The 25,153-nt window shown below is 39.1% G+C and overlaps 2 protein-coding genes across 19 annotated transcripts in view; one reads left to right on the top strand and one right to left on the bottom strand.

Annotated features, from left to right (window-relative positions):
• Nucleotides 1–8,293, bottom strand: part of NUDT6 (nudix hydrolase 6) — a 60,271-nt gene extending 51,978 nt beyond the window's left edge. For 8 of the 11 annotated variants that reach the window (XM_073804860.1, XM_019927889.3, XM_073804861.1 and 5 more), the window contains exons 1-2: nucleotides 7,561–7,838; nucleotides 3,283–3,486 (exon numbers count right to left, since the gene is read on the bottom strand). In XM_073804860.1, coding sequence (XP_073660961.1) covers nucleotides 3,283–3,486; nucleotides 7,561–7,798 — 442 coding nt within the window. In that variant the 5' untranslated portion in view covers nucleotides 7,799–7,838. Of the gene's footprint in view, nucleotides 1–3,282; nucleotides 3,487–7,281; nucleotides 7,839–7,893; nucleotides 7,993–8,154 lie in introns of those variants that run through there. The other 3 variants (XM_019927890.3, XM_019927891.3, XM_019927893.3) reach the window with 3 other exon arrangements.
• A 50-nt stretch (nucleotides 8,294–8,343) lies between these two features.
• AFG2A (AFG2 AAA ATPase homolog A) overlaps nucleotides 8,344–25,153 on the top strand; it is a 356,296-nt gene continuing 339,486 nt past the window's right edge. For 4 of the 8 annotated variants that reach the window (XR_012331875.1, XM_033856703.2, XM_073804855.1 and 1 more), the window contains exons 1-8: nucleotides 8,346–8,554; nucleotides 14,604–14,725; nucleotides 15,757–15,914; nucleotides 19,465–19,523; nucleotides 20,150–20,794; nucleotides 21,756–21,885; nucleotides 22,388–22,444; nucleotides 23,933–24,056. Coding sequence is in view for 7 of the 8 variants with exons in the window: in XM_033856703.2 (XP_033712594.1) it covers nucleotides 8,410–8,554; nucleotides 14,604–14,725; nucleotides 15,757–15,914; nucleotides 19,465–19,523; nucleotides 20,150–20,794; nucleotides 21,756–21,885; nucleotides 22,388–22,444; nucleotides 23,933–24,056 (1,440 nt within the window). In the remaining variant the exon portion in view is untranslated. Of the gene's footprint in view, nucleotides 8,555–14,603; nucleotides 14,726–15,756; nucleotides 15,915–19,464; nucleotides 19,524–20,149; nucleotides 20,795–21,755; nucleotides 21,886–22,387; nucleotides 22,445–23,932; nucleotides 24,057–25,153 lie in introns of all 8 variants that reach the window. The other 4 variants (XM_073804854.1, XM_073804852.1, XM_073804853.1 and 1 more) reach the window with 3 other exon arrangements.

Here is a 25,153-nt window from a genome sequence, read left to right as displayed (position 1 = left end):
GGAGGATCCCACATGCCGCGGAGCGGCTGGGCCCGTGAGCCATGGCCGCTGGGCCTGCGCGTCTGGAGCCTGTGCTCCGTGGCGGGAGAGGCCACGGCAGTGAGAGGCCCACGTACCGCAAAAAAAACAAAAACAAAAACAAACAACAAACAAACCATATTTTCCACTTATTCATCCATTCTTTTAATATTAACCGAGCTCCTACATATAATATATACAGGTTCTATGTATAGCATATTAATTGAGATCCTATTATGTGTCAGGTACTTTTCTAGGTGCTAGGGATACAGTGGTGAACAAAACAAAATCCCCCATCGTTATGGGGTTCATGTTCTGGTGTGTGTTTGAGGAGGTGACAAATAAAAAATTAATTACATAGAACATGAGATGGTGATAAATACTATGTAAAGGTAAAATATAGTAGGGAATAGATATGTGCAACACTAGGAAGAACTATGTTCTCTGAAATTAAAACACCACATTTTAGTATTTCAAAGCCAAGAAGGGAAACCACAAAGTGAGATATAATTTAATGTTGGATTCTATTAGAAAATATAAACTGTAATTTAATTGGACTTTACAAGGGATAGAATGCCAGGAAAACCTATTCTTAAATTTTAATAATTTGTGATTGCTCAAATTGAACTTTTTCCTAATTCACTATAAACATGAGCCAAAATCAGCACTGCTAAACACAATGTGAGCGACCCCTGTTGGTCACAACATAAAAGTTAAATAAAGCCAAAGAGATCAGGGATTAAATAGAGGTTATTATTATATTATAATTAGTCAGGTACTGTACTAAGTGCCTTAGGTGCATTATCTCAGCTATTCCTCATAATAATCCTGTGAGTGGTATAATTTTGAGTGCCCAAGTTCACACAGCCCTAAAACTGACATCCTGTCTGGGTCCCAAGCAGGTATTCTCACTGTGCGACACTGCCCCTTCACCACGCTACAACTGCCTTTTCAGAGGGCTGACATTGCCAACTGAAGATCTACCCAACCATTCATTTGAGAAATATTTACTGAGCACCTACTTTACACCAGACACTGTGTTTAGCCTGAGGATAAAATGGTAAACAAGACAGATAAAATACCTGCCTTCGTGGAGTTTATATTATTGTGGGGTCGATTAAGTATATGACATAATTTCAAACTGTGATAAGTACTATAAAGAAAAACAGAGGATAAAGGGACAAAGGATGATGGGACTGGCAGGTGGAAGGACTCTATTTTATACAATAAGGTCAGGAGCTTTCCTGAGGAGATATTTCAGCTCTAAAGAGCTCGATAAACAAAGCCCTGGGGAAGAGCACTGCAGGAAGAGGAGCCAGTAGGTTTAAAGGCTCTGAGGCAGATAAAAGCTTGCTGCATGAAGAACAGAAACAGAGCCATAGCTCACTCCATTCCAGTGTAGGGGAGGAAAGATTTTTTTCTTCTACCCACTTAGGTTCTGCGTCTGGGACCTGTGAGTTGAACTGACAAAGTACAGATAAATGGATAAGAAGTATATAAATTTTATTTGATGTTAATAATTTTACGTGGCCTGAGTAGGGGTGGAGAACTTCATAGAAAGAAGTGAAGATCCCCCCAAAGTGTTAGACCCAGGGGCTTATGTTCCATTTTAAGAAAGAGGGATAAATTGTGCAGAAATGACAAGAGGAAAAGGGGTGTGGGCTAAGGAAGGTAAACTGTGATAAAGTGACTAGGAACTATTTGGGAAACTCACAGAATATAATGGCTGTTTTCACGAGGTTTGCACAGATTCATCTCTGTGCCAACTCCCCGGCTCCAGTGACAAGAATGTTCTCCTCTTCGTGGTAGAAAAGCTCAGAATGATCAACGTGCCAAAGGGGCACTTGGGGTGGCGGGCTGTGACTCCCTTCACCAGCTATGCCTTCTGCAGCTTATAAACAAGTGTCAGCTATTCTCTCTTAACCTAAAAATTCTGTACCTTCCCAGAAGAACTCCTCACACCACCTCCTGATCCCAACAGCCACTTCAAATCCTAGCTGGCCTTCAAGACTCTCATCAAGTTTCCGACCTCTCATTCCCTGAACTCCTGTGGCGTATCTTAACTCTAATATACCATACTGTACTTGGTTATAAACAGGTTCTTCATAGGATACTCTTTACGCATATATTACCAATTCTGTAGTACTAACTGGAAACTCTGCTTTGAAAGTCTGTACCAATGAATTGATAATTATCTTTATGTCTTTCCCATGAAGTGTGAGGCTGCCATCAAATTTTCAAGTGGTCTTTTGAAGTAGAGCTGAATGGGAAGTTGCTGAATTGCCTCTACTTGCTAGAGGGGAGTGAGACCATGGACAGAGAAAACATTAGAAATCCTTGAACAACTCCTTTAAAAGACTTCAAAGATGCAAACTACCTTTAAAAACTCTTGTAAATTATATAAAGGCAAATAATACTATTATTAATAAATTACTAATAATACATATTACTGCTTTATTTCATAGTAAATCATAAGGATTCTTTCCTATTTTTGTTTTTTGGGAAATCTAGTTTTCTTAACCCTGGTTCTCAAAGGATAGTCCTAGGACCAGCATCAACACTAGCAGCTGTAGCAGCAGAGCACTTATTAGAAAAAGCAATTCTCAGGCCCCACCCCAGACCAGATGAATTAGAAACTCTTGGGGCTGGGGCCCAGCAATCTGTTTTAACAAGCCCTCCCGGTGATTCTGATGCACTCTCTACAATGTGAGAACTCCTGTCTTCACCTAAAGCAAGTCTTCTCTCAAGACTGTCTCTGAAGCTAACCAGTGACTTCAAAATTCTGTATTTAAATTATGCTATTTTAAAACAACTGTTTGGCACAATGACTTAATGTAAATGTCTCTAAGAAGTAATGTTCAAATCACTGAAAAACTGGTTTGCTTTGCCTTCAATTCAACTTAAAAGTTATCTTTTATTTTACTAAATCACATAATTAGTACTAATATGTTTTACCATAATGAATCTATTCCCTGATCCCAATTCATTGTTACTATTTCAGTAGTGAAGTTCACATATCCATGAAAAACATGTTCAAACATACCCTTTGAAAAACTAAACTTGCTTGTTCTCTGTGCTGCCCTCTTCTGATTCATAAGGCAAACTTCATCTATTTAAAGTATCAATACCAGCTGCAGTTCCAAGGAGGACAATCATTTAATCAACTTATTCATTCCACATGAACCAACTACTGGCTCATCTGTAAGAAGAAACTGGGTGAACCTTTAAGAAGTTAATTGTGATCAACATTAGTTTGAAACAGACCTGCAACTCCCACTTGATGTGTAGCATATCCTGGTAATCTGCTGGGCCCCTCTCCCAGCCACAGAGACAGCGTGGATGAGTCCGATTCTGCGTGGTGAAAGCAGAAGCCCAGGGAAGCGGCAGGAGCAATAAATCGACTTTGGAGGATGGGAATGTGCAGCCATACTGCTACTCTACCTTCGGATCTCCATTTCTGTATTGCAGCTAAAACACAGAAGATAAACATCTGTAAATATTTTCCAGTGAGAGGAGTGGAATAAAGTAAAACTCATCTCTGGGTGTCACCTCCTCCAGGAAGCCAAGTTTAAGCTCCACTTCCCTTACTAGTTAGCTCTCTTTGGGGGCGGGCGGGTGGCACGGGGGAATCGCAAAATGTACTGTTCACATACACCAGCAGCACGTAAACTACCACGTTTTATTATAATTATATATGATTTTTCCACCAGACTGAATTCCTCAAAAATAAAGTCAATATAGTGATGATCTTTATATATCACCTGACACAATACCTGGCACATAATTGGTGCTCAATAATTGTATTAAAATGAACGAATAAACTAATTTAAATAAAACACCATTTCATTGTTGTTCCTTTTAACAATCTTGGTTTTCATCTTTATAAATGACTATTATGGGCTTTTATTTACTCTTCCTTTAAAAGTCCTGTCTCTCATATATATATGTGTGTGTGTGTGTGTGTGTGTGTGTGTGTGTGTGTGTATATATATATACACACACACACATATATATATTTTTGGTTTATACGTTTCAAGGTGAAAAATATAACTTTGTTGTTAAATAATGTATGGTAGTTCTAGAAAATTTTCAAAATAAAGTACAATGAAGAAATCAAAACTTCACATTAGCACACAGATAAATTTAAAATCGACATTTTTTGCATGAATATAATTTTGGAATTGACATACCATATATAATTTACAATATTTTTTTACTACATATTATAAATGTTTTGCTATGCCATTAAAATTCTTTAACGAACACACATTTTTAATGACTATAATTCTCCTCATATAGGTCTACCATAAACTACTTAACTGACCTCCTACTTTTGGACATTTAGATTGTTTCTAACTTTCCTTTATTACAAATTATACCATGACAAACATTAAAATAGATTTTCGGTCTTTGACTTTAAATGCTTACTTTATTACTTGAGATTGAGCCAGGGAAAAAAGATGCTAACATTTATATGGCCCTTACTAAACTCCAGACATTTTAGATACACTGTTTCATTAAGTTCTCACAACACAAAAGGCAGGTATTATCACCCCTAATTTATAGGTGAAGAAATGAATACTTCCACAGTTTTAGAAAAACTTTTCAGATCACTTTCTCCATCCACCATCGCGATCTTTACAACAATCCTGTTAAGTGTGTGTGGAGAGAGGGGGAAGACTTGATTATTTGTTTAATGGTTAGATTCCTTTCCCTCCTCTTCTATGGCCTCTGCAGTAAGCATCTCCTGGTTAAGGACCATCTTGCTCTACCTTTTTGAAGTCAGTGTGCCTAACACAGTGACAGACAATGTGGGAGCCTTAATTTAAGGTACCTTTTGATTTGGGGCTGTGGCGCCCCTTCAGATCCTTCTCACATCAATCCTTCTCTGATTAAATCTTTTTAAAAACTGACAGAATTACATAAAGTGAAATGCACAAACCTTAAGTGAACATTTGGTGAGTTTTGACCTATGCATACATCTGTGCCACCCACGCTCCAGTCAAGATTACAGAACATTTCTATCACCCCAGAAAGTTCCCGTGTCCTCCTTCCCAATCATTCCAATCAAAAGAAAAAGCTGAAGTTCTACAAGTATAGTCACTTGTTTCCTATTTTTTCTCTTTACACTCTGGCTTGGAGAATCTGTCCACTGCTACTGCTTCAGCTAACAACTACGCAAGGGTGGCTGCCTAGTCCTGGCCTCACTGAACACTGAATTTTTCTGCTCTTCAGCTGCTCGCATCTTCTGAAGGCTGCTGCCTCAAACTTCACACCTATATTCAAAACTGATTCCTACACCAGCCACCTTAGTTTTGCTTACAGGCATTTTTCTGGCTCCAATGCTCAAAGCCTAAGAATCCTTTTTAAAATGCTTTCTTTCTTCTCTGTTTCACTAATAAACTTTAATGCTTCTTCCTCCTCTTTCCCTCATTCCTCTGCTCAGATCCAGCCCTCAAAGTGAGCTCACATATCACCTTTGACAATAAGCTTTCCTCACGTGCTTTCCAAATGTGAACCTAAGGACTACTTTCTAGTAGATTTACTAGAACTTACTACACATTGCCCGATGACACCTGTTACTGTCTGTTTTTCTAATCCTAATTAATATTTTGTGCATTTGCAATCATCCAGGTTAACATGAGATTATGCACTGGGGCTCAATTCCTATTCAATGACTGGCTTGTCTAAAGTCACACAGCTAGTGAGCGGCACAGCAAAAACCAGAACAAGTGTTATTTCCCCACTGATGCAGATATATGTGAAGCTTAGCAACATGTTACCTCTTCATCCATCTAACTTTAGTTATCAATAACGGAAACAGTAAAAGAATAGACCTCACGTGCAAAGGTGCAAAACAACTATTGCTAATACATTATAGGCAATCAGTTCTATTTACTTGAAAAGAAAGAATACATTTAGACTTCCTACCAGGCTTTCTTCTCAGATAATTTTAAGATTCTTTTTATAGGCAATACCATTCACTTTTGTTTGGCTCAATAACAAAAAACCCAGCAATAGCTCTTATAGTGCAGCCAAGAACAAATTCTAGAGCCAGGGGAAGTTAATCTGTCTCTTAGTACCATCATCTTTGAAATGGGGATAATAATAGTACCTACCTCACAGGTGTGAGGATTAAATGAATCAATACTTCTGAAGTTCTTAAAACAGTGTCTAGCACTTAGTAAGTACAAAAGAATTTATTAAAAAGATACAAAAGAATATGGTACTTCAGAGTTTATAAATTAGTTTCATGTAATTTATCTTTGATTACCACATCTATCCAGTAAAGTAGTTAGAGTGGGCATTATTCACATGAGCAACCTAAGAGGCAAATATTTTCACTGGTGATTTTCCTAATGCCTCGTTAAGCATGTGGCAAAACCTGGAACTTGAAACCTGGATGTGTGACTCCAAATCCAACCCACTTTCTGCTTTGCCTTCCTGACTGAGGTAGTGCTTTAATCACTGACAAGTAACAAGTGTGTACAATAAATACCTGTGTCTACCCACACAAACGTGCACATATTAGAGGATGAACATTTGATTCTCGTAGTGTTAACACTGTTGTAGTTAGCAGCTGTTCCCAAGGAGGAGAGAAAACAAGGTGAAGAGGTAAACAGTTTAGAACTGAGGATGGTTGAAGATGAAAACGACTAGCTCAGTTATATTTCCATAGATGCTCACTTGCCATATTGCTCCATAGAATAAAGATTACTTTCAGTTTCCTCTAAGTGTGAGAGGATGAGTTTCCATGCTATGCTTTCAAGTTGATTATAAGGGCCCTCAGGGGCAGTGTGAAAAACAGGCTGTTCCGCCAAATCACGGGCTCTCAAAGTGAAGGCTCCTCCATCCAAGCTATCTTTCTTATCACTGGCCTCAAGGTTCAAAGAGAGTGGCGAGTTTTCCCACTGGAGACTGAAACCACTCACCAATCTCCCCGGTGAATCACAAAAGGCTTGTTACTAAGGAAAAGCAAACTCTAGTTCTCGGCGCCACAGCTCCTGACCCAACTTGTGCACAAATACGACCACTCAGAACCTCTCTGGCCCACTCACTGTCCACCATCTGTACTAGAAAGTGCTACGGTTCTGCCTTGGGTAAACTGCCCGGCGAAACGAAGGGTCGGTAAGTGATAGTAAACGAGAGCGTAATAATACCAACGAACATTTACAGAGCGTTAAATACGTGGCAGATACCGTGCGAGGCACTTCATGTGCATTATGCAATTTATCTCTCAGCCATCCCATGAGCTCCTATTACCTGGTTTTACAGATGAGAAAACGGTGGTTTACAGAACTTGCCCAAGGTCACACACTAGAAAGATGACCAGAAACAAGGGCTGCCGATCCCAAAGTCTGAGCTCGTCACCATTTCACCCAACCGCCTCAGAGACCTCCCAGCCAAGGGCACAAGGACGAAAGGCAGAAAACGGCTGCGGGTCACGCACGCCCTCTCTCCTTCCCTCAGGCGCAACTCGGGGTTGGGGGCCGCGGTTACTTCCTTAGAAAGGCAGGGGAGCCTCGGACCAGGCGCACTTGCCCTGCAAAGCCCTCTGGAAGGCGACCGGGTCCAAGCGGTGCATTGCGTCCAGCCGCGCCAGGCGCACGGAGACGCCCCCGAATCTGTCAAGCTCGCCCCGCAGCTCGCCGGCTCCGGAGGTAGCGTCCCGAGCGCAACCCGGGCCGCCCGAGGCCCCACGGGGCCCTGCAAAGAGCACTGCGCGGCGGGCCCGCGCCAACACCGCACGCCAGCGACCCCCTCTCAATAGCTGCGGCATCTCCGCACCGGCCCTCGTGGCCCACGCGGACGCTTCCAAATCACGCGGCCAGGGAGTGACGGCGCTACCGTAAGTTTTAGAAGAGTGTCACTCACGCATTCTCAGAGTTGAGCAGGGGTCTGCAGCGCTAGGTAGAGGAGACGGCGAAGTCTGGTCGACCGACTCCTCTCAAGAATTTGCCCAGCTCAAGGAAAGCGACAGAAACTTTCCCACCACTCCCCTTCCCTCCCCTGTTCCCCCCACCCCCACCTCAGTTTAATTCAACAGACATTTTGTTCAGGAATAGAGAAGGAGGCGGAGATACGAAAAAGTCCTGTTTTTCAGGAATTTATAATCTGAATGAGGGTTCCGTCCACCTAATCCGTCTTCTGTGGCGAAAGTCAACGTCTTCCACATCTTCACCCCAGAAAGTTCCCGTGTCCTCCTTCCCGGATTCTGATCCGACAGCGGATTCTGAAGACGCTATGTTCTCCCACTCTTGCTGCGCTCCACTCAGGGGATTACGGCGCGGGACGGAGCCTCGCTGGTTTCTGCCCCGGAAGTTTTTCTCTCAGCGAAGCGCGCACGTTGAGCCGGCTTTGCCGCTGCTTCTCTCGGGCTGCCTTCCGATCATGTCGTCCAAGAAGAACAGAAAACGGTTGAACCAAAGCGCCGGGAATGGTTCGCCCTCGGCCTCCGCTGCTTCCTTTTCTGCCGGGGCCACAGCTTCTGCCGTGGCGGCCGGGACTCTGGTGGTGATCAACTTCTTAGAAAAGGGTAAAGAGTTCTGAGAGGGAGACCCGAGGCCGAGGGGGCGCCGCCCGAGAGGACGAAAACCTAGCGATTCTGCCTTGAGGTGTAAAGGTTTTTAAAAAGTTGGGTGAGGCAGAGGTGTGCGAGAGGCACAGAAGTATGTAAGACACTCGAAGCCGCGCCTGCACTAGAGAAGTTGGGCAGAAATGACTTAGTGGCTAAGTCAAGCTCTATTGTAAATTGCTTTGAATTTCTAAATTGCGCTTGGAACGGTTTTGCCTTATTTAAGATTAACGGCGTATTTAACTGCGAAGTCGCTCGTCTCTAGCGAGAGTAGTATACCTATACTAAAAAACTGAAAGCCCAGTTCAGTACCGCTGTCGGTATTGTCCTTCCTAAGACACGTTAATGTGCCTTTAAAACTGAAAGGTGGCTTTTTTCCTACTACACGGGTTCTGGCATTTAATTAAACAGCTGTTAAGTGCGCACGGGTGCTAGCAGGAGCTTGGGTATTTCACGTATGTATCTCATTTATTCTGCGCAGAGCTTTGGGAGATAGGTACTGTATTATTATGCTCATTTTACAGAGAAAGAAAAGTTAACGCTATTCCCCCCCACCCTTCCCCCCAGGTTACACAGGTCCTAACTAAATGGCAGAGGCTTTTTTTGAGTCCAGATGTATTTGGTTCTAAAGCCATGGACCTAGATCACAGCAACCTTGACTTGGGAGAACGGATTTAAGTGAAAAGCATTGAGTTGGTAAAGCTTTTAGCAGGCGTGATGTTTTGTAGCTTTGAAAAAGGGATCAGATTAACCTAGTGGCAAGATTTTTATTTATGTCTAGTGCAGACCCTAAAGACAATCTTCCAGTTAACATAGTATTTTCAGGCTTTTTGGGGATCGGAGGACAACTTGTTCTGTTGGGCATATTCAGTCTCTTTTTCAACTGGATCCTTCCCATTGACATTTAAACCTACTGATTTCTCTTTCACTTTTTTTTTTTTTTTTTTTTTTTGCGGTGCGCGGGCCTCTCACTGTTGTGGCCTCTCCCGTTGCGGAGCACAGGCTCCAGACGCGCAGGCTCAGCGGCCATGACTCGCGGGCCTAGCTGCTCCGCGGCATGTGGGATCTTCCCGGACCGGGGCACGAACCCGTGTCCGCTGCATCGGCAGGCGGACTCTCAACCACTGCGCCACCAGGGAAGCCCCTTCTCTTTCATCTTTAAACAAAAGCTCCACACTTCTTATCACCACCCTCCACTGCAAGACTTCTTAAAAGGAGGGGTCCCTGCCTCCTCATCTCTCACTTACTCCATAGCCTATTCCTATTTGACATCCACCTCATTATTCCATGGAAACTGCCTGTACCCTGGTCACTGATGATCTCCACGTTGGTAAATCCAATGGATGGTTTTTCATTACTTACTTTACTTGACCCCTCAGCAGCTTTTGGTATTGTCAGCCATTTCTATCTTCTTGAAACACTTTATTTCTTGACTTACGTGTCATCAAAATCAACGAGTTTTTCTCCTTCCTTTGGTTGGTACTTCATCAGTTCCCTTTGCAGGCTCACCCTCTTCCACCTAACCATCAGATGTAGAAGTTCCTTATTTCTTAGTCCTAAACCCTCTTTTTCTCTCTATAAATCTTCTTTCTTTGGCAAGTTCATCCAGTGTCCAGCGTTTCCTTCCCATTTACCCTTATTATTTTCAGATTTGTATTTGTAATTTAGATTGTTCTGAGTCTTGATTTAGTTGTCTTCTAGATTAATGCTTCTCAAACTCCATAGGGAAGGTTTAAAAATTTACAACACATCACAGATCAGCACTGTTGTAAAATATGATAAAAGTAAATTATTGGAAAAATAAGTTAAAAAAGAGAAATTTTTATTAGATTCAACAGATGTAAAATTACTCTGTCAAATTGCAATAAAAGCTTCTAAATGCATATTCTCATTTTTTCTACTTACTTCATCATGAACAGTATCAGATAGTTTGTGGACCACACTTTTTTTTTTTTAATTGAAGTATAGTTGACGAACAGTATTAGTTTCAGGTGTAAGTCATAGTGATTCACTTTTAAATACATTAGGAAATGATCACCTTTAAAGTCTAGTAACCAACCGTCTGTCACCATCCACAGTTATTTCAGTATTGACTATATTCCTTATGCTGTACATTACTTCTCTGTGACTTATTTACTTTATAACTGGAAGTTTGTACCTCTTAATCGCCTTCCCCTGTGTGCCTAGCCCCCTCACCCTCCTCCCATCTAGCAAATATCCCTTTGTTCTTTGTATCTATGAGTCTGTTTCTGTGTTTTGTTTTTTAGATTCCACATATAAGTGAAATCATCTGATCCTGATCTTTCTCTGACTTATTTCACTTGGCATAATACCCTCTAGATCCATCCGTGTTGTTGCAAATGGGAAGATTTCATTCTTTTTTATGGCTGAGTAATATTTCATTGTAATATATGTGTATAAAAGTTATTTATGTATTTTGGATATTAACCCCTTATCAGATATATCATTTGCAGATATATTCTCTCATTCAGTAGGCTGTCTTTTTGTTTCGTTGATGGTTTCCTTCATTGTGCAAAAGCTTTTTAGTTTGATGTAGTCTCATTTATTTTTGCTTTTGTTGCCCTTGCCTCAGGAGACAGATCCAAAAAATACTGCTAAGACCAACTTCAAAGAGTTTACTGCATATATTTTTTCTAGGAGTTTTATGGTTTCAGGTCTTATATTTAAAGTCTTTAATCCATTTTGAGTTTATTTTGTACATGGTGTAAGAAAGTGATCCAGTTTGATTCTTTTGCATGTAGCTGTCCAGTTTTCCCAACACCATTTATTGAAGAGGCTCTCTTTTGCCCATTATATATTCTTACCTCTTTTGTCATCAATTAATTTCCCCTATAGGTGTGGTTCATTTCTGAGCTCTCTATTCTGTTCCATTGATCTATGTGTCTGTTTTTGTGCCAGTACCATACTGTTCTAATTACTATAACTTTGCAGTATAGTTTGAAATCAGGGAGCATGCTACCTCCATCTTTGTTCTTTCTCAAGATTGCTGTGGCTATTCCAGTTCCATATGGATTTTAGGATCATTAGTTCTAGTTCTGTGGGAAATGCCGTTAGTATTTTGATAGGGATTGCATTGAATCTGTAGATTGCTTTAGGTGGTAGTATAGACATTTGAACAATATTGATTCTTCCAATCTGTGAGCACAGTATATCTTTCCATTTATTTGTGTCTTCAGTTTCTTTCATCAGAGTCTTATAGTTTTCCGAGTACAAGTCTTTCACCCTCTTGGTTAAATTTATTGGATGCAGTTGTAAATGGGATTGTTTTCTTAATTTGTGGTCCATACTTTGAATATAGCACTGTGCTATACCTCTTCTTTTGGACTTTTCAAAGATACTTCAGGACTGACTTCCTGAAGTCAGATTTCCTCCAACAAAACAAATGAGCTCTGTTCAGTCTTTCTCATTGTAGAATTCAGAAATCTAAGATTCCTTCATGACACCGCTCTCTTACATCTCACACTATCCAGTCCACCACCACGTCCTGTTTACTAAGTATTTCCCATGTTCCACTTCTGCACTCCCTTCCCACTGCTTCAACCTTAATCTCAGACACCATACTCTCTCACCTGGACTACTACACTAGCTGCTCTCTTCCAATTCCTTTTCCACTCTGCAGACAGAATGATCTTTTAAAATAAAAATCCTGTCACGACCCTGCTTTTCATCACTAACTGGCCTCCAATTACTGTCAGATTAAAGACAAGGAGCTTGATAAAGCCCACTGCCCTGGGTGGTCTTGACCTTCCTTATGTGGTTCCTTGTTTCCCACCACTCTGCCTGTACTTTTCCCCTCAGATGGACAATGCTGTCTTTTGTCAAGGATGTCTGTACAAGCTCTTCTTTTTGCTGAGAATTGTCTTCCCCCTCCCGCTCTTCATTTAGTTAATTTTATTCTTCCTTCAGACCTGAATTTAAATATTCTTGGAGAAGCATTCTCTGATTCTTCCAAATTAGATCTGATCCTGCATTATAGCCTCTCTTAGGACTCTTAGTTTTTCTTTAATTGCATTAATCTTAGTTTAGAATTGTACAGTTATTTAGTGATTGTTTAATAACTCTCATTCTATTAAGTTATAAACTCCATGAGGCCAAGGACTGTGTCTGTTTTTGTTCACCTTATTTCCCCAGTGCCTAGTGTAGTATCTTGCCATATAGTGGGCACATGGTAAATATTTGCTGAATGAACAAATGAAGGGTGGGTGGTTGTTTGAAATTACCTTTACTATCTCATTAGTTAATCTGGCACATAAGGTGCTCAGTAAGTGTGAAGTTAATTAATAGGAAGTAGATGTAGAGATATATTTTTAAAGTATTGAAGGAGTGAGGACTGGTGAAAATTGTGCGGGGGATAGCTTACATAGATTTGGATGCTGTAAGCAGAGAATACAATGGAAATGTATTAGGAAGTAAAGCCAACAGATGGGAATTTGAACATGATCTCCATTGCTGATAGGGAGGAAATGGAGGTAGAGAAGTGTGTGATGTTTCAAATCTTGGTGCAGGATAGGATGGAGGGAAGAGAGGAAGAAAACTTAGAATCTTGTCAGGGACTGAGTACCCCCCTCAAGGTAATTATCAAGAGGGAAGGGTAATTCATTGAGGTTTCCTTTATTAGGAAGAAAGAAGTGGCAGAAACTGAACATTATGAGGTTATCAAACAGGACGCTTTGCTCTTATTCCTGGGTAAACTGTGTAAGAGACCTGGTGCTCATAGGAAAGTTGAATTTCTTTTCAGCCTGTCATATTTTAAAAAATGCTTATTTTATGCTCAGTTCTGTTAATCTTAGCCCTGAGAGATGCTTTGTTTTTCTAGATTTGTTCATCTGATGACAGAGGGAAAATAAATGTGTTGGGGAAGTTACTTCGCAGTGGCAGAGAATGATGTAAATCAGACATACCTCATGGTTTTGCTTTTGTTGACTTAGTTCCTTTTTAGTTACAAAAGATCTGTTTTTCTGATTATGAAAGAACACTAATACTAGTCAGAGCTCTGTGATTATGATATATGTGACTGTAAGTTTTATAATAAAGTTTATGTGAGAGGCATCATAAGCGTTACATGGATTTTGTGCTGAAAAGAAAAATATTGTATACTCATCTACTGCATTCATTCATTTCATGCATATTTGTTATGCATCTGCTATATTTGATGCACTCCTAGGCGCTGGAGTTACAAAGATGAATATGACCCATTTCCTGTTACAAAGCAGTATATTGTTAAAGGAAAGTCAGATTGTAAAATAAATGAATATTGTGATAACTGCTAGTATCTGGCAACATAGGGTGCTGGGAGCATCAGAGGAGGGACAGCTAACCAAATGTGGAGCTTGAGGGAGTGTGTGGGCAGGGGTGGAGATGTTAGCATATCATTTTCAGAGGTTTTGAAACTGGACTGAATTCTGGGCCCCTTCTTTGGCCAAAAGTTGAAAGCTCTAATGGTCATTTGAGTCGGTGTGTGTTCGCCTAAGGAATAAGACTTGTGTTATTGTTATCCATGTGTTCCTGGGAATAGAAAGGAAGAATGTCTGGTTGCTATCCTGTGGGTGAGAAGTGGAAACATAACTTAATCCTCCAGAGCCAGATGATGTGTCATTTCCCCAGTTCAAGCCTTTGAGTACTAGTAGCCAACTCAACTTAGAATCTGTAATATGGAAATTTCAGAATGCAAGTATGAAAAGCCCTACTGCAAGTATGTTCAGTTAGTAATGAAATTAGAGATTTTTTTTTTAAAATAATGAAAACCAATACCTACCCCATAAAACATCCTTTTTTAGTTAGCAGTCATATTGTCAGTGGATCCTCACAAAGGTTTGGTTTTAAGTCTGATTGCTAAAATAAGGAGGGTTGGGACAGTAGTCTCTCCAGGGTTTGTTAAGTGCATTCGTATGGTCATGTGGATAAAGGATTTTTATTTACTCCAAAAGAAAGCATGCTTTAACTTCAGTTACAAATAGTGCAAAAATAATTTTCTTTTCCTTCTTGGTAGACGACAAAGTTCCTAAAGCATTCCAGAATTCCCTTGTTCAACTTGGACTCAACACCATGAAGTCTGCAAACATATGTATTGGTCGACCAGTGTTGCTTACCAGTTTGGATGGAAAGCAAGAGGTGAGAGTCCTTTTCGTTTCCTTACTTTAGAAATATTTCAGATGTTTTTGATTTTAATTTTCAACACAAGCAGTAATAAATGAAAAGCTGTATCTTACAAGACCCTCACATCTATGTAAACTTTTCCTTCCTTTGATACCCTCTGAGTTGTAGGCCCTAAGTGCCATGATGTAGAAAGAAGCCTTTCCTCCAGAGGTAGTGACACACTACCAGCCCTATTTCTCCCAGTCTGTTAGTTGTATTTCTTCACAGAAATGTTATTTTGGGTCACCTGTTTTGTATGTAAATATTTGATTACCCTCCGTTTGTCCTGGCTACCATTCATCATACCTGAGACTCTAAGTCCAGAACCTTTCCTGGGTCATTTTGGCAGCTTAGCTTTCTTCCTCTGACTCTGCCATGTCTTCTGCTGCTGCTTCATCAGTCAATGTTCTCTCATCCAGTGGGGTCCTCTCAAAATGTTTTGCAGTCTTGTATCTGCTGATGGCTTGCCTCCCATTCCTTTCATTGTTCTGGGCTTATACTGTAAAACATCCTTTACTGTGTTTTGTGGAAGAGAAGACTATAAATGTGTGAGCTCAGCCTGTTATCCGGAGCTAGAAATCTTTGAGTTTCTCCCTTACCATTTAAGTCGGTTGAGAACCAGGTTCCCATGGAGCTCTTGTACTGGGTCACTCGCTGTTTCCTAGATGTAGTTTATGCTCCAGACTGAACTACCTTACAGTTAGCTTGCCTTCAGTATTTTTTCTCATTTTTCTCTTATCACCTGTTAATGCCTTTGTCTCTTTTCTTAAATCCACCTTTCAGCTCTTCCACCATTTTCACTGTGGTATTATTCCTAATCTTCACAAAAGAGATGTAATATTTATAAAAAAATAGTTTTTTTGTAACTGATGTCAAATCATAACTCCTTTGGGGTACGGACTGTGTTTTGCAGATCCATGTACTTGACTGTGCTTAGTTTTCTTCCTTATAAATGAATGATATTCTACAAATATTTATTATATTTTTGTTTCCTATGTTCTGGGCAGGTCTATACGGCCTGGCCTGTGGCAGGATTTCCTGGAGGCAAGGTTGGCCTGAGTGAAATGGCACAGAAGAATGTGGGTGTGAGGGTTGGTGATGCCATCCACGTCCAGCCTGTTTTGGGTGCTGTGCTGCAGGCTGAGGAAATGGACGTGGCACTCAGGTTTGGCTCTTTTCTTTGGTGACTGTCTGGATCAGTGCTGCCCAAATGAGTCACAAATGTGAACCACACATGTAATTTTTCATTTTCTAGTAGCCACATTTAAAAAGTGAAGAGAAAGAGAAAGTAATTGTAATGGTATGTTTTATTTAACCAGTATATGTAAAGTCTTATTTGAATTTATAATAACTACAAAAAACTATTAACAAGATTTTTCATTCTGTTTTTCAAACTGAGTCTTCAAAATCCAGTGTGTTATGTTACACTTGTAGCATAACTCAATTTAGGCTAGCCACATTTTTAGCACTTGATAGCCGCATGTGGTGAGTGGCTAGTGGCCTACTGTGTCAGACAGCACAAGCTAGATGGGTGCTATGTGATTTATGGACTATGGACTCTCTAATGTCCCGTGACTAGAATATGCCCTGACATTTCAGGTGAGAGGAATTGTTGTTGATGGATATTTGACAGTGTTTTTTTTTGTCTTGGTTTGCTTCTTGTCTTTTTTACAGTCGTAAAGACAGGAATAGATTACTGTGATTTGGCAAGAAACAAGTTTTAATTAAGACTGCTCAAGCGAAGTGTACCTGATTCTGTATTTTAACTCATTGATTATTCGGTCAAATAAAACAATTATATCTATCCAATTTTTAAATAGTCCCCCACCAAAGATGACAAATATGGTTAAAGTATATCACCCATCCTCTTGAGTGTTCTGTATCTAATAGGATTTTTACTCAGTTTGCATATACAAGTCTTATCAAAATTTGTTTTTAAAAAAAAAATCTTGGGCTTCCCTGGTGGCGCAGTGGTTGAGAGTCCGCCTGCCGATGCAGGGGACACGGGTTCGTGGCCCGGTCCAGGAAGAGCCCACATGCCGCGGAGTGGCTAGGCCTGTGAGCCATGGCCGCTGAGCCTGCGCGTCCGGAGCCTGTGCTCCGCAACGGGAGAGGCCACAACAGTGAGAGGCGTACCACAAAAAATTAAAAATCTTTTAATACTTTAATATCATGTTTGTAAAAACTTGGGGAATTTTATATGCCAGAATCACAAAACATTTTTCAGTCATTAGCTTGATTTTGAGAAGTTTTCTTCACTTTTCTACTTTTGTAGATTCCAAGCTTAAGCTTTGGTGTATTTTTTCTTTTAAAAACAGGAAAATGTCTTCAGTGCATTGATTAACAGTTTAACGAGCAACAAAATAAAAAGCCAGAAAGGAAAAGAGAACATATGTTGAGCGTCAGCTGTGTACTAGCACACACACCCACACTTTCCTCTTTTTCTTCTCTCATTTAGTCCTCTAAACATCCAGCAAGGTATCCATATTTATCCCTCTTTACAGATGAGGAAATGGGCTCAGTGAGGAGAAGTAACTTGCCCATTATTTTATGGTAATTTTTTAGTTAATTCAGGTTCAACAGGATTAATCTTCATACTGTTTTAAAACAGTGCTTTAGGTAGCAGTAATCAGTTGATTGGGTTTTTGATGATTACTAACAAATGTGACCTCTTGAGGGCGCAGCAGTCTTAGGTGATAATGATTACCTACTATAGAGGGACTGTATATGTTTTAAATGGAAACTTGGTTTTTTATTTTAAAGAACCTTATGTTTTAAACATGGCAGAAGAACTTAGACAAGAAACTTAATTTCCAATAAGAAGAATCAGTTATTTTAGTCTGCTGTTTAAATCCTTCAGTTGTATCTGAAAAAGTTTATTATCAATATTAATGTTAGAGCTCCTTCTAGTGGAAATGATTTTATCTGTGCTTTTTTAAAAGCAAAACTGATCGTTTTACATATTTTACATATTTGTACATATTTGCAAATATCTTCTCTTCAAAGTTTAATAAAAGCAATTTAAGTAGTTTCAGAGTTCTTTAAACAAGTAAATTTAAGTATTTAAGGAAATATGTACAATCTTCTCTTTAGTTTATACACGCAGTTGATTCATGAAATTTTCTCCTTGTTTTTCTCTCTTTTATATGAATACACAGTTGGTTCTCATTATTGGTGGTAGTTGTGTTCCATGACGTTGCCACAAATACTGAATTAGCGAATACTGAACTGCTGCTCCTAGGGAGGGTGTGTGTGTGTGTGTGTGTGTGTGTGTGTGTGTGTGTGTGTGTGTGTGTGTGTGTGTGTGTGTGTGTGTGTGTGTCTATATGTATGTGTGTATTTATTTAACACATATAAATATGTGAAAATACATATCTTATGTAGATTATAATCTTAAGTCCTTGAAACAACTCATTCTGGTAGATTCTATTTTCTTTATTTTTCAAATGAGGAGAAGTGGCTCAGAAATATTAAGTGACTTGCCTGAGGCCACCCCATTAACAGATGCCAGAGTTAGGATGCAAACACCCTCTGTGTGGTGCCAGAGCTGGAACTTTTCACGCCATACTGCACTGCTCCCTACCCTGCCCAGCTTCCATCCTCTGGTCACCTCTGAATGAGAGTTGAAACAATAGGCCTTTTTCAGCCTCAGCTGGGAAAGTATTGGGTTACAGTTTTTGCCTGCTCTGTGCTCATCCACAAATGACTGGCAAAGCTCTGCTAGTATTGATTTTGGGGTTATAAGCACATTTTAGCAAGTAGGTGAATTTGCATACGGAATTTTCAAATAATGTAGTTTGGCTGTATTGATTTTGTTACTGATAAGGTGGTTGGGAGCAAGGCTTAGATTTGGACCAGATGCTCCTGCTAATACACCTTTTCCTGAGCTAAACCATTCTCCCTCTGTGATCTCTGGTAGAGCTCGCAACTGTAGGCTTCCTCTGCTGATATGGGCTGCTTACACACGGAGGAGGAGGGAAAATGCACATATTCTGAGAACTCTCTAAGAACGTGTTTCTTTACAAGTGTAATGATTTTTAGGCATGTTTCCTGTACTCAAGCAATTTTCCTGGAAGACACAGTTTTTGGTCAGAAGAAGGCTTTTCCATTTTTTCTTAGGCATACCCTTTCTCTAGCATAAACTTGCACTGTACCATTACTCTGCTTTTTTTCTACCTCTTCAGATAACGTACTCTATAGGATTTAAATTTCCTTAAAGATAATTTATAAATTATACAAAGAGAATAAAGTAAGCTATTAATAAGAGCCTTTCTCCAAGCTGGGCAAGTTCAGAAAGGAAATGATTAATTGAGGCCAGTGTTTTTCCAATGTTTCTGACTATAACACACAATAAAAAACACATACTTTTCATTGTGATTTATTGCTCCTATACATCCACAGATGTAGTACATAAATGTACACACGTGTGTACATGTATATACCGGAGTATATAGGGGTGTGTGTGTGTGGTGTGTAAGATAGTAAAGAAAACTGATTTAGGCCACTGGGACACCAAATTGCAAATGGTGTTTTCATGGCTATAAGAAGTATCTAAAAAGTGTAAATCATTCCAAAATTGTATAAATCATTTCCAGATTGCAAACTAACGATTCTTTTGATTAGGTCTACATCACAACTGTGTACATGTCATTTTATATTACATTTTCGTTTCTGGTGTACTTAATGCTGGTTTTTATTTCTCCCACCCTTCACAGTGACAAAAATGCAGATATTAATGAAGAACAACTGACTGCTTGTCTTCTGAGAAAACTAGGTGAGATGTCTCTTTCATATGTTTTCTAAATGTTAAAAAGCAAGGCAGCAGCGAATAAACTGATGTGTCTTTGAGGTCTTGTGTACATAATGCTGTTCTTTAAAATAGTGTAGAGAATATTCTCAACGAATGAACGTCCTTTTAAGATAGGGATGTAGTATCTGCCGCTGCCCCCCACCCCCAACTGCCAAGTAATTGATTGGTAGTTGAGCAGTGGAGAGAATTTTTGACTTAACTGTGAGCAAAGTCAGTGGTAGAACTAAGACTTTTAACCCTTGAACTCTGTTCTTTCTGGTGGAGTGTTGGTGTAGGTGTGCCATTTTAGCTTGGTTTGTTACTGAACATGGAATGCCTGCCTCTATGGGGTTATAGCTGATAGAATCCTAAATGTACTGAGTGTAGAGAATTTCAGAGAATTAGCTTGACCTTCTGTCTTCAGATAGTGCCCTATCATAGGGGAATATTAGGTCCTCTGTTTTTCATAACAGTTGTTTTATTAATACTTCCGTCTTTGATTTAGTCTTTTCAGTCAGATAGTTTTGTTAATAGATGAAATAAATTGCTATTTAAACTTTAAATGGGTGAAAAATTGTGCTAACGTATATATTTAATAAATTGTTTTCCAGATGGCAAGATTGTTTTACCAGGCAACTTTCTGTATTGTACATTCTATGGACGACCATGCAAGTTGCAAGTGTTGCGAGTGAAAGGAGCAGATGGCGCGATGTTGAGAAGGGCTCAGAATGACTCTGACACTGTTGCCCGGGGAATGGCCTCCAAGCCATCCAGTGTGGAAACTAGTACCCTGGATATATCCTTACAGCTAAGCCAGCTAGGTCTGGAAGTGCCCCAAAACCCAACATCAAGCAGTACTCCTTACAAACCAGGAGATGGCAGAATGATAAATAAAGCTGGTGGTGTTTTGTCAGGTGTTACACAGAGTCCTGGGAATGGAAGTGGACTTGGACCAGAGGCAGTCACAGGTCTTAAACGTTGTTCTCAGTCTGCCAGAGAAGGAAATGAGCAACCTGTCAATGAAGAGAGATTGCTAAAGTCACCCAGCGTGGGAGCACAGTGCAACACCGATACCTTTTATTTTATTTCTTCGACAACAAGAGTCAATTTTACAAAGATTCGTACAAATTCAAAAGATCAAGACAACCAATTAAAAGTAACTTATGACATGATTGGTGGCTTAAATAGTCAGCTGAAAGAAATTAGAGAAATAATTGAATTACCTCTCAAACAGCCTGAGCTTTTCAAGAGTTATGGTATGATTTCTTCAGTGTACTACACCCAGAAATGTTAAATTCATACTAAAAGCAGTTGGCTCATTTCACTTATCTAGTAATTGTTCACCCTCTTTTCCTGTTTTTCTTTCCTGAGTGGGAGGTGTGGTAGGAGATGCCAGTTAAGTCGGCCTTTTTCTATGCTTGGTCTCTTCAGGTTGTAATGTGAGTTAGTTGTAGCCTTGTCTCTCTTAACTGCACACTTCCACAGTTGTTTGTATTGGATCTAGAGTAAGTATCTTGTCATGCTAGATTAGCCGTAATGACTAAAAAAATAAATCAAACATTTAAATAGTTTGGATAAAACTTCTTTGTTAGGAAATGTAGCTGGGTGCAGATCTCTTTGCATTGAAACAAGTAGTTAAGGGAGTGACTTGGCTTTTAGAAAACTCAGGGCTGCTTCTGCATTGTTAACTGCCCAGATCCTCTGCATATATTTGGTGCATACCGTGTCTTTCTCTGCTTTTTGCTTTTTCTTTTTTCATGAATATCTATATCTATCTATCTATCTATATATAAAATGAATACTTGGATTCACATATAAAAGGAACCCTGGTAAGGCTTATATTCTCTGAGATGGCTAGTTGGATAAAAATTGGGGTTGGTGGCTTATTTTGCATGCCCTTCCTGTTGTTTGGGCTTTGTTTTTTGATCATTGAACTGTGCTGTGTGGGATGGGACATGTCAATAGTGTGGGTGTTAAACCAGTTTTTTTACTAACCAGCCTGGCCTGGTTGGGTCTACAGAGAGAGAAAAAGTCATTGCTTGAGATCAGCGTTTGGGCTAGTTAGTACATTTTTCTATGGGGAAAGGGAAGTTCTGACTCTTACTTTAGTTTTTGTGCAAGGTAAATTTATTTTATAACTCGTGTTTGAAGTCATATGACAACACTTACAAGCAACCTAGTAATGCTGCATCCAGTGTTCTCTGCTTTTTCTTCTAGGAATTCCTCCCCCTAGAGGAGTGTTGCTCTATGGCCCTCCAGGTACTGGAAAGACAATGATTGCCAGGGCTGTTGCTAATGAAGTTGGTGCCTATGTTTCTGTAATTAATGGCCCTGAAATTATTAGCAAGTAAGTGCATAATTTAATAGACTAAACAATATTATTAGATATACATCTTAAATGTGGTTTTTAAAAAATGGCTCAATAGTATTCTGTCTGGATATTTTACACATTGAAATTTTTTTTTGTGTGTGTGTGTGTGTGGTATGCGGGCCTCTCACTGTTGTGGCCTCTCCCGTTGTGGAGCACAGGCTCCGGATGCGCAGGCTCAGTGGCCATGGCTCACGGGCCTAGCCGCTCTGCGGCATGTGGGATCTTCCCAGACTGGGGCATGAACCCGTGTCCCCTGCATCGGCAGGCGGACTCTCAACCACTGCGCCACCAGGGAAGCCCACACATTGAAATATTTTTAATTTGCTTTTTATAATGTGTATAAACATTAAGTTTGGAAAATAATTCTTGAAAGTAGTATTAAGTATTGTGGAAATATTTGAAAAGTCAGGTGAGCTTTTATAGACAGAGCTTTAAAAATGATAAGAGTTGGTCTTTAAATGTATTTTATTTGTTACAGATTCTATGGGGAGACTGAAGCAAGGTTACGTCAGATATTTGCTGAAGCCACTCTGCGGTATTCTTTATTTTTGGATGTTTGGAATTAGTAGTCAAGGGTGTATTAATGAAAGTAGAGATAGTAGTACTTTATACGAAGCATGAAAGAATAGAACAAAAATAATAGTGATAGCACTGGAAGTAGATTGTAAGTTTAATGAGGTTCTATCTAATCTAATTCTATCTAATATTGTTTTGGAAATGTGAGAAGTAAGTTATTAAATTACATAATGTAGCAAAAGGTACAAACTTCCCGTTATAAAATAAATCATGGGGATGTTATCTACAGCACGGTGACTGTAGTTAATAGTACTGTATTGCACATTTGAAAGTTGCAAAGAGAGTAGATTTAAACAGTTCTCATTATAAGAAAAAAAATTTTATGACTGTACAGAGACAACGTGAATTAGACTTATTGTGGTAATCATTTCACGATACGTATATACAAATGTTGAATCATTATGTTGTGTAACTGAAAGTAATGTTATATGTCAATATCTCAATTTTAAAAATTACATAAGGTAAAAGAATTAAGACAGTGCTGTCCGATAAGTCATGTGAGTTTGCTTGAGCATATAAATTTATGATTTTCTTTCTTTTGGGTACATCTAATCTCAATAGACTATTATAGTTGCCCTTTAGGCTTAAAACTTTGTTTTATTACAGTTTGCTTCAAAGTGACAAATCTTTTGCTTTAAAAATGATTCTTACTAATCATTTCTCAGTTTAGGCTACCATTGTTACATTGCAAGGAGTATTAATGAGTGGCCTGTAACTTGGTCTAATGTAGTTTTATTCATAATATGGCTATGTCTCTTTCATTGTTTTGGTATGTAACCTACCATAATTACTGCCCTCTTATCAAAACTTCCATTTTTAAAGTTTTTTCCCCCAGTAGATAAAATAAGTAGTCTTGACTCCAAATCCTGAAGATTTGAGAATCAGTGGTATACCTTATTGTTTAGAATGTTTTTATTGTCATTATTAATTTGTTCCTGGAAGTTGAGACTTCCTCTTATGAGAGAATTCACATCATGGGAGAATTGGTCATCTTGAAAGTTGTTTTTTTAGTAGATTTTTTAAAAAGAGCATTTCTACTTTCTATCCCTTGGAACTTTAAACCATCTCCAAGGAATAGCATCACTGGCCTCAGCTTCTGAAGTGATCCAGGCATAGCAATTTAGTGGGCATTAGTGGGCAAGTTCTGTCTGGGCATAGACTGTCATCTCATGAGCAATACATGTTCTCAGTACTCTACTTTTTATTGAGGGCAGATCTACTAGAATGTGATATTGGTGAGTTAATAATTTAGGCTAGAATTAATCTAAGATTTTTCAGCTTAACATCCTATTGCTTTTGTCTTTAATATTATTAATTAAATCCTAAATTTGATGCATTGCATTTCAGTCAAAAAATTAAAACAATTTCAATTTTTTAACTGCAGTGCAACATATCAATTAAAAATTAAATATGTATTAGAGAATTCATTTTACTTGTTTATTTTTAGGCACCCATCAATTATTTTTATTGATGAGCTGGATGCACTCTGCCCTAAAAGAGAAGGGGCTCAGAATGAAGTGGAAAAAAGAGTTGTAGCTTCACTCTTAACACTGATGGATGGTATTGGTTCAGTAAGTATAGCACCAGTATTGATTTCTGTAGGAGGGGCTATTTTCTTAATAATATGCATGTAGTGGCAAAAACTGTCAAATATGTCTGAGTTTTTTGGATACTCTAGGGTAAGGAAGAAATATTAGCTGTAAAAACTAGAGGAAAGACCCATAAAATAATTTTCTTCATGATTTCTTTGTAACAGCTAGGACAGTATAACCTGGCATATTTTTCTAGCATATAAAATTATATACAATGATAGATTTATAATAAATGGTGTTAACCTAAAAACCTGAAGCCCAAGTCAGTAAGGAAAATTTAGCAATTAAATTTAAGGGGAATTTACTAAGAAATTTCATGAGTAAGTCTTATTACTCTTGTAAAAATTGATTCTTTGGGGGCTCTAAGTTGGGCAAGTGAAAGGACAGAAAGTGAGAATAATGGGAAATGTGTTTGTACAACATTTAAAAAGAATTTACTCATGTTACCAGATTCTTTGATAGTGCATACAGTCTTATATTAATAAAAACTATGTGCTGATTATGAAAGGGAGATCCATAGGACTAATAGGGAAGAGGAATGAAGAAAAATTCTCTCAGACTCCTGTTAGGCATTTATTAGAAGAATACACTTCTTATGCAAGATTGTAAATAGCTCATATTTTTAGAATCATAATATGTCAGAACCAAAAGAAATTATAGAAATCATGGAGTCCCCAGTCTTTTGCACATTGAAAAACTGGGCAATTCGAACTTTTTGGTTTTACTGACTATTGGTAGAAACTGAACACGTGAAAATAACGGGAACATTTGGTATTGTCTCTATTATTTGCTAACCTGTGTTACAATTTTAAGAGTAACATAAGAGAAGGGTTGTAACCTGCGGGAGGCTGGATGACCATCTGGTTCTCAGTCTTAGGGCACTACCTAGGTGTGATCATAATGTCCCAGGTTCGGTTCTGAACTTACAAAGCTGGAGGATTCAGTGTTGTTAGTATGTTGGAGATAGTGGAGCTCTGAGGATAGATCCATAATAACAACACTCACAAGAGACTGATACATAAACTGGGACACCAGTTTGTCCATTTATGATAAGAAGTATAATTATTATCAACTAT

This window comes from Tursiops truncatus, chromosome 5 (assembly GCF_011762595.2).
Source record: "Tursiops truncatus isolate mTurTru1 chromosome 5, mTurTru1.mat.Y, whole genome shotgun sequence".
In the NCBI taxonomy this organism is placed as follows: domain Eukaryota; kingdom Metazoa; phylum Chordata; class Mammalia; order Artiodactyla; family Delphinidae; genus Tursiops; species Tursiops truncatus.
The sequence above is the reverse complement of the archived record's forward strand: the minus strand, read 5'-3'. Positions and strand labels throughout refer to the sequence as shown.